We start from the raw sequence: 17,255 nt of genomic DNA on the forward strand, positions 1-17,255 counted from the left end.
AGATTATCCCTGTGTCACCTCCTGCTTCCCACAGATGTAGATTATCCCTGTGCCTCCTCCTGCTTCCCACAGATGTAGATTATCCCTGTGCCTCCTCCTGCTTCCCACAGATGTAGATTATCCCTGTGCCTCCTCCTGCTTCCCACAGATGTAGATTATCCCTGTGCCTCCTCCTGCTTCCCACAGATGTAGATTATCCCTGTGTCACCTCCTGCTTCCCACAGATGTAGATTATCCCTGTGCCTCCTCCTGCTTCCCACAGATGTAGATTATCCCTGTGTCACCTCCTGCTTCCCACAGATGTAGATTATCCCTGTGTCACCTCCTGCTTCCCACAGATGTAGATTATCCCTGTGTCACCTCCTGCTTCCCACAGATGTAGATTATCCCTGTGCCCCCTCCTGCTTCCCACAGATGTAGATTATCCGTGTCACCTCCTGCTTCCCACAGATGTAGATTATCCCTGTGCCTCCTCCTGCTTCCCACAGATGTAGATTATCCCTGTCACCTCCTGCTTCCCACAGATGTAGATTATCCCTGTGCCTCCTGCTTCCCACAGATGTAGATTATCCCTGTGCCTCCTCCTGCTTCCCACAGATGTAGATTATCCCTGTGCCCCTCCTGCTTTCTACAGATGTAGATTATCCCTGTGCCTCCTCCTGCTTCCCACAGATGTAGATTATCCCTGTGTCACCTCCTGCTTCCCACAGATGTAGATTATCCCTGTGCCCCTCCTGCTTCCTACAGATGTAGATTATCCCTGTGCCCCCTCCTGCTTCCCATAGATGTAGATTATCCCTGTGCCTCCTCCTGCTTCCCACAGATGTAGATTATCCCTGTGCCTCCTCCTGCTTCCCACAGATGTAGATTATCCCTGTGCCTCCTCCTGCTTCCCACAGATGTAGATTATCCCTGTCACCTCCTGCTTCCCACAGATGTAGATTATCCCTGTGTCACCTCCTGCTTCCCACAGATGTAGATTATCCCTGTGTCACCTCCTGCTTCCCACAGATGTAGATTATCCCTGTGCCCCTCCTGCTTCCCACAGATGTAGATTATCCCTGTGCCTCCTCCTGCTTCCCACAGATGTAGTTTATCCCTGTGTCACCTCCTGCTTCCCACAGATGTAGATTATCCCTGTCACCTCCTGCTTCCCACAGATGTAGATTATCCCTGTGTCACCTCCTGCTTCCCACAGATGTAGATTATCCCTGTGTCACCTCCTGCTTCCCACAGATGTAGATTATCCCTGTGCACCCTCCTGCTTCCCACAGATGTAGATTATCCCTGTGCCCCTCCTGCTTCCCACAGATGTAGATTATCCCTGTGCCCCCTCTTCCTATAAATGTAAGCTCTGTGTCCGCTCCTCTTCTTGTAGATGTAATTATCACGAAGTCCTCCTCTTTCTGTAGATTACATGTGGATTATCCTTGTCTCATCTTTCTGTAGATATAAATTGCCCCTTTGGCTCCTCTTCCTTTTTGTAGACTGACCCTGTGGCTCCTCCTCTTCCTCCATCCTGGCGATTGTCGCTGTGGCTCCTCCTCTTCCTCCATCCTGTCAATTGTCCCTGTGGCTCCTCCTCTTCCTCCTTCCTGTTGATTTTTGATGTGGCTCCTCCTCTTCCTCCTTCCTGTCGATTTTCCCTGTGGTTCCTCCTGTTTCCTGTCGATTGTCCCTGTGGCTCCTTCTTTTCTCTTTCTCCCTTTATAAGCCCCTCTGTGTGGACCATATCTTTATCTGGACCAGTTCTATTGGTTTCTTGTTTGAGAGGATCTCCACTCCATTGATGTCTATGTATATAATGTGCCCTCTCTCTGTCTCCTTCCTCCACTTGTTCTTCTGTGTGTTCATTTTTGGGTTCTTGTCCACATTTCCACTTTTGTGGGTTCCCACAGATGTCGGCAGGCAGAGCCACTCGCACTCTCACCTCAGTGGCAGATCAGAAGACGGTAACACCAGTATTGTTATATGTTCTATAGCTTCCTGGTGTGGGGTCTTGTTTTTTGTGATTGAAGGGTTAATCTGGAATCTTCTTCTTAATTTGATTATTTTAATCATTTTTCCTGATTTCGGGCTCATTCTGCTGCTTGGCTGTGGCTCTTTGTCACTGGTGCTCTGAGGGTCTCCGCCTGGTTTCTCACCGTAGTTGGGGAGTGTTTTGCATTCACACTTGCCTTTGAAAATCTAAGTTTTATAGACCCTATTAATATGTGCTTTGTTCTCAGAGGGGTCCTCCTTGCAGAGTGCACAGCGTGTGTATAGGGCATCACTTTCTAGAGGACCCATCCTGCCCTTCTTTGCACACACAATCCTTTGATTTCAAATACTTCTGTTTGATGCTTCATTTTCCCTGCGAGGGTGCTGTGGCTAAAATGCATCTTTACTGTCAAGCTGCAGGGTGCCTGATTACTGCCGATTCCTGGGCATCCAAACTAGCAGACAGTGTGCTTCTTTTGTCAGGGACCATTTCTGAAGTGCAGATCCCCTTTATTTTCTTAGAGGGGATCTGTCAGCAGGTTTTCACTATTTATTCTTAGAGCAGTATAATATAGGGCAAGAAAGCCTGATTCCAGGGATGTCACTTACTGACGCCATTCAGTGTTTTATCAGCAAGAGATTATCACTACAGGACTCAACAACCTGGCTTCTCTTAACATCTCCGTGGAGCCAGGTGACTGGTGGGTCCCCATGCTGGCTTTCACAAACGTATCCATGGGGCTCAGGTGACCGGTGGGTCCATATCCTGACTACCCCAAATGTATCCATGGGTTCAGTGATAGTCAGTGGAGCTTATCTGTATTCTCTCAAATTCAAAATGTTATTGATTTTAATATAGGAAAATCACAAGCAGATAATACTCCATTGTCAGGAGATAAGAAAATGCAATATCAGAAGACAGGTCACATTTGACAAAAATCAGAATTATAATATATTAATGAAGCTGATATAAAAAATCCTGTTAATTTGACATTATTTTTAGAAGCATAAATGCAAATTGAAAGATAGAAAAGTGAAGGGAAAGAAGAAAACGTGTGTGTGGTTTTTTTTGTGGGGGGGGGTAGTTGGGGGAGACCAGGCATCTGTATACTTTCAGCTGTGATCCCCTAAGCTGGCATACTGTAGAATGTGAATTCTGTGTCCCTTGTGATGGGGCTATGATGTCTTGGCTGCTGTCTTGAAAAGAGTTTCTGGTTCTGTAGATCTCTTTGCTATCTGGATGAATTATGTTGCATGGGCGCATATGTGGTGACAAGATCAACTCTGATTGTTTAATTATTTAATCTATTTACACAGTTTTTCCTCCTCTATTTTGCAAGTCAACAAACTGGCTGGCCTGGACAATGTGTAATCAGCATATCAGCAAACATCATTGTTCAATGACCCTGTCTTGCAAAGATAGTAGACAATAAGTTGTAGGATCTGATAAGAGGCAAAACATAAGCCAGTCATCCATTTAGAAATATCAATTTAGTGTATTTTGCGGACTATAAGGGTACTGTCACACAGTGGCACTTTGATCGCTCCGACGGCATGATCCGTGACGTTGCAGCGTCGCTTGATTATCGCTCCAGCGTCGTAGACTGCGGTCACACTTTGCAATACACGGCGCTGGAGCGATAATTTCATGACGTATTTGCGATGTAGAAGCCGTTGGTTACTGTGCGCACATCGTATACAACCTTTGTTACACGCTGCGATCATGCCGCCACAGCGGGACACTTGACGACGAAATAAAGTTTCAAACGATCTGCTACGACGTACGATTCTCAGCGGGGTCCCTGATCGCAGTAGCGTGTCAGACACAGCGATATCGTAACTATATCGCTGGAATGTCACGGATCGTGCCGTTGTAGCGACCAAAGTGCCACTGTGTGACAGTACCCTTAGACGCACCGGATTATAAGACGCACCCTAAATTTTGAGGAGAAAAATAGGAAAAAAAACCCTTTTTTAATAAAATGGTGCTGCTTATAATCCATGCGTCTTATTGCTTACCCGGGGTGGTGGTTGCGGTGAAGTGGGGTCCCAGGGCCGCTGCTGGAGGAGGCAAGAGCGGAGCATTGCTGCAGGCCACAGGCTGGGATGAGGAGGTGTTCGGATGGGTGCAGCTGCCAGTGTTCGGTGGTGCGGGGGCTCTGCCGACATTTTGTGAAAGCCCAGAGCCCCCGCACTTGCATGGTTTACTATGCAGTGGACTCCGGGAAAATGGCTGCCGGGGGCAGCACATGTGCAGATGGAGATCTCGGCATCAAGATCTTGGGAGATGAGATTTCAGCGCAGATCTCATGCTCAGATAACACTTTTATTCAAGCACTTTCACCCCTCGCTAGTGACCAGTAGATGGTGTGGATGCCAAAATATAGAAGCACATCAGGAAGTCAGGAACTAAACGGTATAAATAGAAGACAAGTGTCCCACTGATTGGCTCCGACATGTAAAGAGTGACAACATCTTTAATAACAGTATATCAGTCAATGAAGGTATAACAGTGCAGAGTGAGCTTCATTGTGTGAAGTCACCAAGTGAGGATCAGACAGGGTTTAAAGTAGACAGTCAATAATATATGCATTACCCATGAAAGGAGTGTGTCCTGGTGAGTTCTAACTTCCCAACTTGCATTTCACTTGGGCTTCCTCAGGGGCTGAAAATGTTGGGTCACGACCATCCTAGTTGTTCTCCCATGGGGCGTGTGTTTGGGGCTGATCAGGTGCATGCAATCCCTGGACAGCTCTGATCGGGATGTAGTTGTCAGAAAACACCTAGTTCTTCCCCGGTGAGGGGTATGTTTTGGGGTTGGGCAAGTGCAGGCAAGCCCAGAAAGCTCTGGTGAGGGTGTAGGTGGGTCAAAACACTCCTAGTTCTTATCTCGTGAATAGTGTATTTGGGGCTGGTCGGGTGCATGCAGTCCCCGGACAGCTCTGGTCAGGATGTATTTTGGTCAGGTCATGTACTCCTAGTTCTTCCCCGGTGAGTTATGTGTTTGGGATTGGTTGGGTACATGCAGTCCCTGGACCGCTCTGGTCAGGATGAAGTTATGTCAGGACAATTAATCCTAGTTCTTCTCCGATGAGTGGTGGGCTTGGGGCTGGTCGGGTACATGCAGTCCCTGGACAGCACTTGTCAGGACCCTTACTCCTAGTTCTTCCACGGTGAGGGGTGTGTTTGGGGATCGGGTGCATGCAGTCCCTGGACCGCTCTGGTCAGGATGAAGTTATGTCAGGACAATTAATCCTAGTTCTTCTCCGATGAGTGGTGGGCTTGGGGCTGGTCGGGTACATGCAGTCCCTGGACAGCTCTGGTCAGGATGTATTTTGGTCAGGTCATGTACTCCTAGTTCTTCCCCGGTGAGTTATGTGTTTGGGATTGGTTGGGTACATGCAGTCCCTGGACCGCTCTGGTCAGGATGAAGTTATGTCCGGACAATTAATCCTAGTTCTTCTCCGGTGAGTGGTGGGCTTGGGGCTGGTCGGGTACATGCAGTCCCTGGACAGCTCTTGTCAGGACCCTTACTCCTAGTTCTTCCACGGTGAGGGGTGTGTTTGGGGATCGGGTGCATGCAGTCCCTGGACAGCTCTGGTTATAATAATAATAATCTTTATTTTTATATAGCGCTAACATATTCCGCAGCGCTTTACAGTTTGCACACATTATCATCACTGTCCCCGATGGGGCTCACAATCTAAATTCCCTATCAGTATGTCTTTGGAATGTGGGAGAAAACCGGAGAACCCGGAGGAAACCCACGCAAACACGGAGAGAACATACAAACTCTTTGCAGATGTTGTCCTTGGTGAGGTTTGAACCCAGGACCCCAGCGCTGCAAGGCTGCTGTGCTATCCACTGTGCTGCCGTGGTTAGGACACTTACTTCTAGTTCTTCACCGGTGAAGAGTGTGTGTTGGGGATGGTTGGGTGCATGCAGTCCTTGAACAGCTCTTGTCAGGAGACTTACTCCTACTTTTCCCCCCGGGAGTGGTATGTTTGGGGCTTGGCAGGTGATTGCGATCCACATACAGTTCTAGTGAGGGCCCGTGTAGTTGGGTGAGGACCCGTGTACTTGGTTCTTCCCCAGAGAGGAGTATGTTTGGGGCTGGTTGGGTTCATGCAGTCCCCGGACAGCTCTGGCCAGGATATAGTTGAATTGTGACCTGTGTACCTGGTTCTTCCCCGGTGAGGGGTATGTTTGGGACTGGTCAGGTGCATGCTTTCCCCGGACTGCTCTTCAGGATGTAGTTGGGTGAAGACCTGTGTACCTGGTTCTTCCCCGGTGAGGGATATGTTTGGGGCTGCTCAGGTGTATACAATCTCCAATCAGTTCTGGTCAGGATGTAGTTGGGTGAAGACCTGTGCACCTGGTTCTTCCCCGGTGAAATATATGTTTGGGGCTGGTTGGGTGAATGTAGTCACCGATCAGCTCTGGTCAGGACTAAGTCATGAGTAAGACTGCCTAGTGCAGTCGAAACGTGTCAACTGGGTAATGTCAACCATGTACATTTTTCTTTTGTATGCACCATAATTTCTTTTGAAAAATTAAAAGAAAAGGAAAATCCAGTGCTGTTGAGCTCATCAGGATGTAGTTGGGTGAGGACCCATGTATCTGGTTCTTCCCTGGTGAGGAACATGTTTGAGGCTGGTCGGGTGCATGCAGTCCCCAGTTAGCTCTGGGTTTGGCAGTTTCACTCTCGGGTCAGATCCTTTCTATGTGGATTACTTTCTCACCTTCAGATCTGTTTGTGTCTGATATGGGTCCCTTTTTTTCCGGTTTTGCTGATTCTCCAGCACTGCTCGTCTCCGGTTGACTCTCTCTCTCTGTCTAGGACATGCTGATGCAGCTGGCTAAGGCAGTAGCAAGTGCGGCGGCCGCTCTAGTTCTGAAAGCGAAGAATGTGGCGGAGCGGACAGATGACCCGGTGCAGCAAGCCCAAGTGATTGCGGCTGCCACCCAGTGTGCCCTGTCTACGTCTCAGTTGGTGGCCTGCACGAAGGTACGTCAGCCCAGTGTGGTGAGATGTAGGGTGTCTCCCACTTATGACATCGTGACCATGAATCCTTTTACTTTCAGGTGGTGGCACCCACTATCAGCTCCCCTGTCTGCCAGCAGCAGCTCCTGGAGGCCGGGAAGCAGGTGGCCAAGTCTGTTGAAGGCTGCGTGGAGTCCTCCAAGGATTCCACATCAGACCCTGAGCTGCTGAAGGCCGTCGGGGTAGCAGCGTCTGCCGTCACTCAAGCCCTCAACGACCTACTACAGCACATCAAAAACAATGCTTCTGGAGCTCCCTCCACTGGACGGTACGACCAAGCCACCGACACCATCCTGAATGTGACGGAGAACATCTTCAGCTCCATGGGTGATGCTGGTGAGTGCCAGGTGCCACAGGGAGCATGACACGTCATAGATGGACGTACCATATGCAGGGATAAGAAAAGGAGCACAATAAATGTGTCAGCAGCTGCTGTGCAGAGTTGTGTGACCATGGCATCAGACTACACACAAGTCCTGTGTAGTCAGACATCCTTCCATCTGGTCTCCATCACACATTCAGAAGGAGCTGGTCCTGCATCACCTGAGTGGTGAGCGGCTGTGTGCTCTCCTCTTCATGGCCTGCGGAACTGATGAGGCATCCGAGCACAACGATCGCTTGGCCATATTCTGCATCCAGTGTAACCCAGACAGACTCTTATTTCTTGTCTTACTGATTGGTGACAAAGTGTAATTGTTGGGCTTCCCCTTTTAAAAGTGCACTTTCTCGATGACTCGTGCTTATTCTATGCAGCGTTTGCAGCTATGAGTGTGTCTGGAGTAGTTATCATAGTGTCACCAATGCCCAGGGTGGGGTAGGGTGCCGAGCTCCCGGGGTGGTAGGGTGCCGAGCTCCCAGGCACTGCTGGTTATCTCTCCTGGTCTTGTCCTAGGCGAGATGGTGCGACAGGCCCGAATTCTAGCGCAAGCTACATCTGATCTTGTGGGCGCCATCAAGGCTGATGCCGAGCAGGAGAGCGATCTGGAGAATTCACGAAAGCTCCTCAGTGCGGCCAAACTACTAGCAGATGCCACTGCCAGGATGGTGGAGGCGGCCAAGGTGGGTTCTGGGTGCCCCCCGGTCCCCGGGCCATATGTTCTGTCTTTGGTTGTGACGACTCTGACTTTTCGCACAGGGAGCTGCCGCTCACCCGGATAGCGAGGAACAACAGCAGAAGCTTCGGGAGGCGGCAGAAGGGCTGCGCATGGCCACCAACGCAGCCGCCCAGAACGCCATCAAGAAGAAGCTGGTGCACAAGCTGGAGGTAACGGGAGAGATCGCCGCATGTGTGTCAAGGAGGTTCGATCACCCCCATATGTAAAGCTACGTATTGTTCTTTCCTCTAGCAAGCCGCTAAGCAGGCTGCAGCTTCCGCTACGCAGACCATTGCAGCTGCGCAGAATGCAGCATCCAGCAACAAGAACCCCGCCGCTCAGCAGCAGCTGGTGCAAAGCTGCAAGGTGAGTCCTCCGCCCCTCCCCGTACTGCTTCACCCCAAACTGATCCTCCCCTACCCCGTGCTGCTCCGTCCCGGCCTTCTCTTGTAGTGCCCTGCCCCGTCCTGCTCACCCTGTCCCCTCGCATTCTGCTTGTCTGCACCCGACTGATTCTCTGGCTCCATTTTTCTTGCTGTAGGTTGTAGCTGATCAGATCCCCATGTTGGTGCAGGGAGTTCGGGGCAGCCAGTCTCAACCGGACAGTCCTAGTGCCCAATTATCACTGATCAGCGCCAGCCAGAACTTCCTGCAGGTAACGTAGGATGTAATATGGGAGGATGAGGGTTGTGATTCTCTCTTCTGATGTGTGTTTCTCCTGGTTACAGCCGGGTGGTAAACTCGTCGCCGCTGGAAAAGCCGCTGTCCCTACGGTGTCAGATCCGGCGTCAGCCATGCAGCTCGGTCAGTGCACGAAGAACTTGGCTGCCGCTCTGGCTGAGCTGCGGACGGCTGCACAGAAGGTACCAGGGGAGGTCTATAAGGGGGCATTGGGTCCTGCATACCCAAGGTTAAAGATAGGTATGCAGGACGCATTCGGAAGTATGCGGGGCTTAATGGATTACGTACACAGCCCTCCGCAAAGCCCCCGAACGCAAATCTGAACCCGGCCTCAGTGAGCTGCAATATTATTTATGTGATGCTTCCAGGCGCAGGAGGCTTGTGGTCCTCTGGAGATCGATTCTGCTCTGAGCCTCATTCGATCCTTGGAACAAGACCTCCAGGAGGCAAAAGCGGCAGCGAGAGAGGGGAAACTGCAGCCGTTACCTGGCGAGACGGTGAGTAACATCAGTGAGACCGCCCGTAACAGGGGACGCAGAATACAACTCTCACTATTGTCTGTCACAGATGGAGAAATGCTCCCAGGATCTGGGGAGCAGCACAAAAGCCGTGAGTTCGTCCATTGCCCAACTGCTGGGGGAGATCGTCCATGGGAATGAGAATTACACCGGTACGCAAGCGGTCTCTTCTGTGTGTCGTACTTCCAAGACTATTTTCTCTGTCTCTTCTGGCTGGTCTCTGTGTAATTTTCTCTGACTGGTCTCATCTACGTCTCCTCTGGCCGGTCTATAACTCGCCTCCGGCTGCCGCCCTCTGGCTCCTCTGGCCGTCGCCGTCCCCGCTCTCCTGTGGCCGCCGCCCTCCCCGCTTTCCTCTGGCCACCGTGAACCACGCTTTCCTCTGGCCGCCGCCCTCCCCGCTCTCCTCTGGCCGGTGTGTCTCCGTCCCCTCTGACCGGTGTGTCTCCGTCCCCTCTGGCCGGTGTGTCTCCGTCCCCTCTGGCCGGTGTGTCTCCGTCCCCTCTGGCCGGTGTGTCTCCGTCCCCTCTGGCCGGTGTGTCTCCGTCCCCTCTGGCCGGTGTGTCTCCGTCCCCTCTGGCCGGTGTGTCTCCGTCCCCTCTGGCCGGTGTGTCTCCGTCCCCTCTGGCCGGTGTGTCTCTGTCCCCTCTGGCCGGTGTGTCTCCGTCCCCTCTGGCCGGTGTGTCTCCGTCCCCTCTGGCCGGTGTGTCTCCGTCCCCTCTGGCCGGTGTGTCTCCGTCCCCTCTGGCCGGTGTGTCTCCGTCCCCTCTGGCCGGTGTGTCTCCGTCCCCTCTGGCCGGTGTGTCTCCGTCCCCTCTGGCCGGTGTGTCTCCGTCCCCTCTGGCCGGTGTGTCTCCGTCCCCTCTGGCCGGTGTATCTCCGTCCCCTCTGGCCGGTGTATCTCCGTCCCCTCTGGCCGGTGTATCTCCGTCCCCTCTGGCCGCTCTGTCTCCGTCTCCTCTGGCCGCTCTGTCTCCGTCCCCTCTGGCCGCTCTGTCTCCGTCCCCTCTGGCCGCTCTGTCTCCGTCCCCTCTGGCCGCTCTGTCTCCGTCCCCTCTGGCCGCTCTGTCTCCGTCCCCTCTGGCCGCTCTGTCTCCGTCCCCTCTGGCCGCTCTGTCTCCGTCCCCTCTGGCCGCTCTGTCTCCGTCCCCTCTGGCCGCTCTGTCTCCGTCCCCTCTGGCCGCTCTGTCTCCGTCCCCTCTGGCCGCCGCCCTCCCCGCTCTCCTCTGGCCGCCGCCCTCCCCGCTCTCCTCTGGCCGGTGTGTCTCTGGCCGCTCTGTCTCCGTCCCCTCTGGCCGCTCTGTCTCCGTCCCCTCTGGCCGCTCTGTCTCCGTCCCCTCTGGCCGCTCTGTCTCCGTCCCCTCTGGCCGCTCTGTCTCCGTCCCCTCTGGCCGCCGCCCTCCCCGCTCTCCTCTGGCCGCCGCCCTCCCCGCTCTCCTCTGGCCGGTGTGTCTCTGGCCGCTCTGTCTCCGTCCCCTCTGGCCGCCGCCCTCCCCGCTCTCCTCTGGCCGGTGTGTCTCCGTCCCCTCTGGCCGGTGTGTCTCCGTCCCCTCTGGCCGGTGTGTCTCCGTCCCCTCTGGCCGGTGTGTCTCCGTCCCCTCTGGCCGGTGTATCTCCGTCCCCTCTGGCCGGTGTATCTCCGTCCCCTCTGGCCGGTGTGTCTCCGTCCCCTCTGGCCGCTCTGTCTCCGTCCCCTCTGGCCCCTCTGTCTCTGGCCCCTCTGTCTCCGTCCCCTCTGGCCGTTCTGTCTCCGTCCCCTCTGGCCGCTCTGTCTCCGTCCCCTCTGGCCGCTCTGTCTTCGTCCCCTCTGGCCGCTCTGTCTCTGTCCCCTCTGGCCGCTCTGTCTCCGTCCCCTCTGGCCGCTCTGTCTCCGTCCCCTCTGGCCGCTCTGTCTCCGTCCCCTCTGGCCGCTCTGTCTCCGTCCCCTCTGGCCGCTCTGTCTCCGTCCCCTCTGGCCGCTCTGTCTCCGTCCCCTCTGGCCGCTCTGTCTCCGTCCCCTCTGGCCGCTCTGTCTCCGTCCCCTCTGGCCGCTCTGTCTCCGTCCCCTCTGGCCGCTCTGTCTCCGTCCCCTCTGGCCGCTCTGTCTCCGTCCCCTCTGGCCGCTCTGTCTCCGTCCCCTCTGGCCGCTCTGTCTCCGTCCCCTCTGGCCGCTCTGTCTCCGTCCCCTCTGGCCGCTCTGTCTCCGTCCCCTCTGGCCGCTCTGTCTCCGTCCCCTCTGGCCGCTCTGTCTCCGTCCCCTCTGGCCGCTCTGTCTCCGTCCCCTCTGGCCGCTCTGTCTCCGTCCCCTCTGGCCGCTCTGTCTCCGTCCCCTCTGGCCGCCGTCCCCTCTGGCCGCTGTCCCCTCTGGCCGCTCTGTCTCTGGCCGCTCTGTCTCAGTCCCCTCTGGCCGCTCTGTCTCCGTCCCCTCTGGCCGCTCTGTCTCTGTCCCCTCTGGCCGCTCTGTCTCCGTCCCCTCTGGCCGCTCTGTCTCCGTCCCCTCTGGCCGCTCTGTCTCCGTCCCCTCTGGCCGCTCTGTCTCCGTCCCCTCTGGCCGCTCTGTCTCCGTCCCCTCTGGCCGCTCTGTCTCCGTCCCCTCTGGCCGCTCTGTCTCCGTCCCCTCTGGCTGCTCTGTCTCCGTCCCCTCTGGCCGCTCTGTCTCCGTCCCCTCTGGCCGCTCTGTCTCCGTCCCCTCTGGCCGCTCTGTCTCCGTCCCCTCTGGCCGCTCTGTCTCCGTCCCCTCTGGCCGCTCTGTCTCCGTCCCCTCTGGCCGCTCTGTCTCCGTCCCCTCTGGCCGGCTGGTCTCCAGTTCCTCTTGCCGCCTCCATCCCTTCTGACCAGTCTTTCTCCTCTGATTGCCCTCCGGCCAGATTCTCTCACGTTACTCCTCTCTGTTAGGCCGCGCTGCCCGTGATGTCGCACAAGCTCTGAAGTCTCTGGCACAGGCAAGTCGTGGAGTAGCTGCAAATTCTTCGGATCCGGCTGTTCAGAATGCAATGCTGGAGTGCGCCGGAGACGTCATGGACAAGGCTGGAAATCTTATAGAAGAAGCTAAAAGGGCTGTGGGTAAACCTGCCGACGCTGAGGGGCAGCAGAGACTGGCTCAGGTGAGAACTGGGGGCTGCTGCCATCACGTGTTAGGTGGTTCAGAGAACGTCAGTTTGATGGATTTCTCTGTAGGTGGCTAAAGCAGTGTCCCAGGCGCTGAGCCGTTGTGTGAACTGCCTTCCCGGGCAGAGGGATGTGGATGCCGCCATCAAGAGCATCGGCGAAGCCAGCAAGAAGCTCCTAGCCAACTCCGTAAGTCACCTCTCCCTACTTCCTCTTCTACTGGTGTAGCTGCCACCAGTGTGGCTGACCATTCCCTCATCCTCAAGCGTGACTGACAATCCCGTAACTGACCATTCCCTCCCCTCCAGTGTGGCTGACCACCCACTGTGGCTGACCATTCGCTCCCAACCCAGCGTGACTGACCATTCCCTCCACCCAGCGTGGCTGACCAATTCCCTCCACCCAGCGTGGCTGACCACCCCCATGACTGACAATTTCCTCTACCCAGGGTGACTGACCATGCCCCGTGGCTGTCCATTCCCTTCCACAATGTGGCTGACCACCTGCATGCGGCTCTGCACATGGACATTACCCTCTCTGCTCCTTCCTGTACATTTATGATTCCAACTCTATGGTAGCGCTACCTGCCACTTTGTCTTTACTTTTCAGTTCCCTCCCAGCAATAAGAACTTCCAGGAAGCGCAGAGTCAGCTGAACCAGGCGGCCGTCGGCCTCAACCAGTCGGCTAACGAGATTGTGCAAGCTTCCCGAGGAACCACTCAAGACTTGGCCAAAGCCTCTGGGAAATATGGACAGGACTTCAATGAGTTCCTCCAGGCAGGAGTGGAGATGGCAGGACAGACGCAGGTACGAGAACGGCAGGAGATGGCAGGACAGAAGCAGGTATGAAGACGTCAGGAGATGGCAAGACAGACGCAGGTAGAAGGACAAACGCAGGTGCGAGGACGTCAGGAGATGGCAGGACAGACGCAGGTATGAGGATGGCAGGAGATGGCAGGACAGATGCAGGTAAGAGGACAGACGCAGGTATGAGGACGGCAGGAGATGGCAGGACAGGCGCAGGTATGAGGACCGCAGGAGATGGCAGGACAGACGCAGGTACGAGTTACGACAGGAGATGGCAGGACACGCAGGTACGATGACATCAGGAGATGGCAGGACAGACGCAGGTACAAGGACGGCAGGAGGTGGCAGGACAGACGCAGGTATTAGGACGGCAGGAGATGGCAGGACAGACGCAGGTACGAGTTACGACAGGAGATGGCAGGACACGCAGGTACGATGACATCAGGAGATGGCAGGACAGACGCAGGTACAAGGACGGCAGGAGGTGGCAGGACAGACGCAGGTATTAGGACGGCAGGAGATGGCAGGACAGACGCAGGTACAAGGATGGCAGGAGGTGGAAGGACAGACACAGATACAAGGACGTCGGGAGATGGCAGGACAGCAGGAGATGACAGGACAGATGCAGGTACGAGGACAGCAGGAGATGGCAGGACAGACGCAAGTACGAGGACAGCAGGAGATGGCAGGACAGGTGCAGGTATGAGGACGTCAGGAGATGGCAGGACAGACGCAGGTACGAGGACGTCAGGAGATGGCAGGACAGACGCAGGTACGAGGACGGCAGGAGGTGGCAGGACAGACGCAGGTACGAGGATGGCAAGACAGACGCAGGTACGAGGACGTCAGGAGATGGCAGTACAGACTCAGGTACAAGGACGTCAGGAGATGGCAGGACAGATGCAGGTACAAGGACGGCAGGGCAGACACAGGTCCAAGGACGTCAGGAGATGGCAGGACAGATGCAGGTATGAGGACGTCAGGAGATGGCAGAACAGACGCAGGTACGAGATGGCAGGACACGCAGGTATGAAGACGTCAAGAGATGGCAGGACAGACGCAGGTATGAAGACGTCAGTAGATGGCAGGACAGACGCAGGTGCGAGGACGTCGGGAGATGGCAGGACAGACGCAGGTATGAGGATGTCAGGAGATGGCAGGACAGATGCAGGTATGAGGAAGGCAGGACAGACGCAGGTACGAGGATGTCAAGACATGGAGCTGGCTCGTGAAGCAGGTGTATGTACAAACAGACAGAGCGACCTGTGACAGGAGGACGTACCAAGGCGCTAAAAAGAGGAACGTGTGACAGGAGGAAGCATAAAGGCACTATAGAGAGGGAAGTGTGACAGGAGGACGTACAAAGGCGTTATAGAGAGGGATGTGTGACAGGAGGAGGACGTACGAAGGCGCTATAGAGAGGGATGTGTTACAGGAGGACGTACAAAGGCGCTATAGAGAGGGATGTGTGACAGGAGGAAATTCTGAGGTGCATTCAGAAATTTTCCATCTTTTACCACCTGCAGAACAAGGAGGATCAGGCGCAGGTGGTCTCCAACCTGAAGAGCATCTCCCTGTCATCCAGCAAGTTACTTCTGGCAGCGAAAGCTCTGTCTGCCGATCCTGCCGCCCCTAACCTGAAGAGCCAGCTCGCAGCTGCCGCCAGGTAAGTGTGTGAGTGGCCGGGTGCAGAGTATAATACCGACCAGTACACTGTGTGCATGTTATATATTAATGCTCTGCCTCAGTGTAGGTGGAGTATAGCGGTATATAGTGTAGTGCCGCCTCAGTGTAGACGGCGTATAATGGTATATAGCGTAGTGCCGCCTTGATGTTGGCTGAGCGTCACGGATCCCCCTCCATGCTGCCACTAATTCGTCACATGTCTGCTCTCAGCACATGACTTGGGGTTGCACCTGCAAGGGTTGATCTATCTCCCCTCTCTGTCCAGCATTCAACCTCTGTCCTATGCTGTAATGGGAGCATAAATCACACACCGACCCAGGCCACACACCCGCTCATACACGCTGCCACCACTCACCGAATACACGGGCGATGAGTCCCGGAAATATTACAAATTCTGTCTACCACTCATACAATACAGCATTCATCCATGCACTCATACTCATACAGTTTAAGGCTATGGATTCTTTAGAACATACAAGGTTCAACTGTTAAAGTTTTATGCTTTAATACAAAAAGGTTCAGTGCTTACAGTAAAGAAAAGGTATAAAAAATATGGTAATAAAAAGATACAGCTATGCAAAACAGTATAAAATAAACAGGAGAAAACGTACAGAAATAGTTAACTTGTAGTCTGCTTCTGCTCCCGGAGGGTAGGATGAATATAGACTGGATCACATCAGCTTCCCAGGCTGCCCTCACATGTGAACAATTTTGAATGTATACAAGCCAAATTTATAGAGTCACCTTGGAGGTCAGATTTCTAGACCAGCCCCTCAAGTTGATATTCTAATTGTTTTTTGATTGGACCACGGCTACGCCTCCAATGAATATATTATTTTCTCCGAGATTCTTTGTGTAAAGCTTCCCACAGATAGTGTCAGGCTGTAATTGACATCTCTCTTCAAAGAGCTAGGAGGTGTCAAATGTTCCCTTTATTCTTGGTTCCCAGCATGACCCCCTGGTGAGATTTGGAGACAGAAGTCTACTGTCTCAGGAAAATACATATTAACTCCTGGGTGAGACCTGCAGCCTTCAGGACAGATGTTCAATTATTACTAGTCACACAATAAACCTATACATAGTTCACTGCACACATACATATTTATACATATTTCACTACACTGAGTATAACAGTATGTAGTGTAGTGCCGCCTCAGTGAGGGTGGAGTTTAATGGTATATAGTGTAGTGCCGCCTCGGTGTGAGGGGAATATAACGGTATATAGCATAGTGCTGCCTCTGTGTGGGTGGAGTATAATGGTATATAGTGCAATGCCGCTGCAGTGTGGGTGGAATATATGGTGTATAGCGTAGTGCCACCTTTGTGTGAGTGGAGTATAATGGTACATAGCGTAGTGCTGCCTCTGAGAGAGTGGAGTGGAATGGTATATAGTGTAGTGCCGCCATGGTGTGGGTGGAGTATAACGGTATATAGCAAGTGTAGTGAGGCCTCTGTGTGCGTGGAGTTTTACATTATATCGTGTCGTGCCGCCTTGGTGTGGGTGGAGTATAACGATATATGGCACAGTGCTTACATGGTGTGGGTGGAGTATAACAGTATATAGCTCTGTGCTGTCTCTGTGTGGGTGGAGTATAACGATATATAGAAGAGTGCTGCCTTGGTGTGGATGGAGTATAACGATATATGGCTCAGTGCTTACATGGTGTGGGTGGAGTATAACAGTATATAGCTCTGTCCTGTCTCTGTGTGGGTGGAGTATAACGATATATAGCAGAGTGCTGCCGTGGTGTGGATGGAGTATAACGATATATGGCTCAGTGCTTACATGGTGTGGGTGGAGTATAACAGTATATAGCTCTGTGCTGTCTCTGTGTGGGTGGAGTATAACGATATATAGCAGAGTGCTGCCTTGGTGTGGATGGAGTATAATGATATATGGCTCAGTGCTTACATGGTGTGGGTGGAGTATAACAGTATATAGCTCTGTGCTGTCTCTGTGTGGGTGGAGTATAACGATATATAACAGAGTGCCGCCCTGGTGTGGGTGGAGCATAGTTCCGCCTCTGTGTAAGCAGAATATGATAGTATGTAGTGCAGTGCCGCCCTTTGTGGGTGGAGTATAATGGTATCTAGCGCAGTGCCACCACAGTTTGGGTGGAGTATACCAGTATATAGCACAGTGCTGCCATGGTGTGGGTGGATAACTGTCTAGCGTAGTGTGGCCTTTGTGTAAGTGGGATATAACCGTATATAGCATAGTGCTGCCTCTGTGTGGCTGGAGTATAACCGTACAGTTATATGAAAAAGTTTGGCCACCCCTATTAATCTTAAGCTTAATTTTTTATAAAAACAGTTTTTTTGCAACAGCTATTTCAGTTTCATATATCTAATAACTGT

At 53.4% G+C, this 17,255-nt stretch overlaps 1 protein-coding gene across 6 annotated transcripts in view; it reads left to right on the forward strand.

Annotated features, from left to right (window-relative positions):
• Positions 1-17,255, forward strand: part of TLN1 (talin 1) — a 197,409-nt gene that overhangs the window by 150,158 nt on the left and 29,996 nt on the right. For 4 of the 6 annotated variants that reach the window (XR_013220935.1, XM_077281283.1, XM_077281282.1 and 1 more), the window contains exons 18-31: positions 1,899-1,952; positions 6,821-6,988; positions 7,066-7,360; positions 7,917-8,083; positions 8,160-8,288; positions 8,371-8,484; positions 8,660-8,773; positions 8,847-8,981; positions 9,168-9,296; positions 9,367-9,469; positions 12,192-12,400; positions 12,474-12,593; positions 13,014-13,211; positions 14,738-14,877. Coding sequence is in view for 4 of the 6 variants with exons in the window: in XM_077281283.1 (XP_077137398.1) it covers positions 1,899-1,952; positions 6,821-6,988; positions 7,066-7,360; positions 7,917-8,083; positions 8,160-8,288; positions 8,371-8,484; positions 8,660-8,773; positions 8,847-8,981; positions 9,168-9,296; positions 9,367-9,469; positions 12,192-12,400; positions 12,474-12,593; positions 13,014-13,211; positions 14,738-14,877 (2,075 nt within the window). In the remaining 2 variants the exon portion in view is untranslated. The remainder of the gene's footprint in view (positions 1-1,898; positions 1,953-6,820; positions 6,989-7,065; positions 7,361-7,916; positions 8,084-8,159; positions 8,289-8,370; positions 8,485-8,659; positions 8,774-8,846; positions 8,982-9,167; positions 9,297-9,366; positions 9,470-12,191; positions 12,401-12,473; positions 12,594-13,013; positions 13,212-14,737; positions 14,878-17,255) is intronic. The other 2 variants (XR_013220936.1, XM_077281285.1) reach the window with 1 other exon arrangement.

Source organism: Ranitomeya variabilis, chromosome 1 (genome assembly GCF_051348905.1).
Source record: "Ranitomeya variabilis isolate aRanVar5 chromosome 1, aRanVar5.hap1, whole genome shotgun sequence".
Taxonomy (NCBI): Eukaryota; Metazoa; Chordata; class Amphibia; order Anura; family Dendrobatidae; genus Ranitomeya; species Ranitomeya variabilis.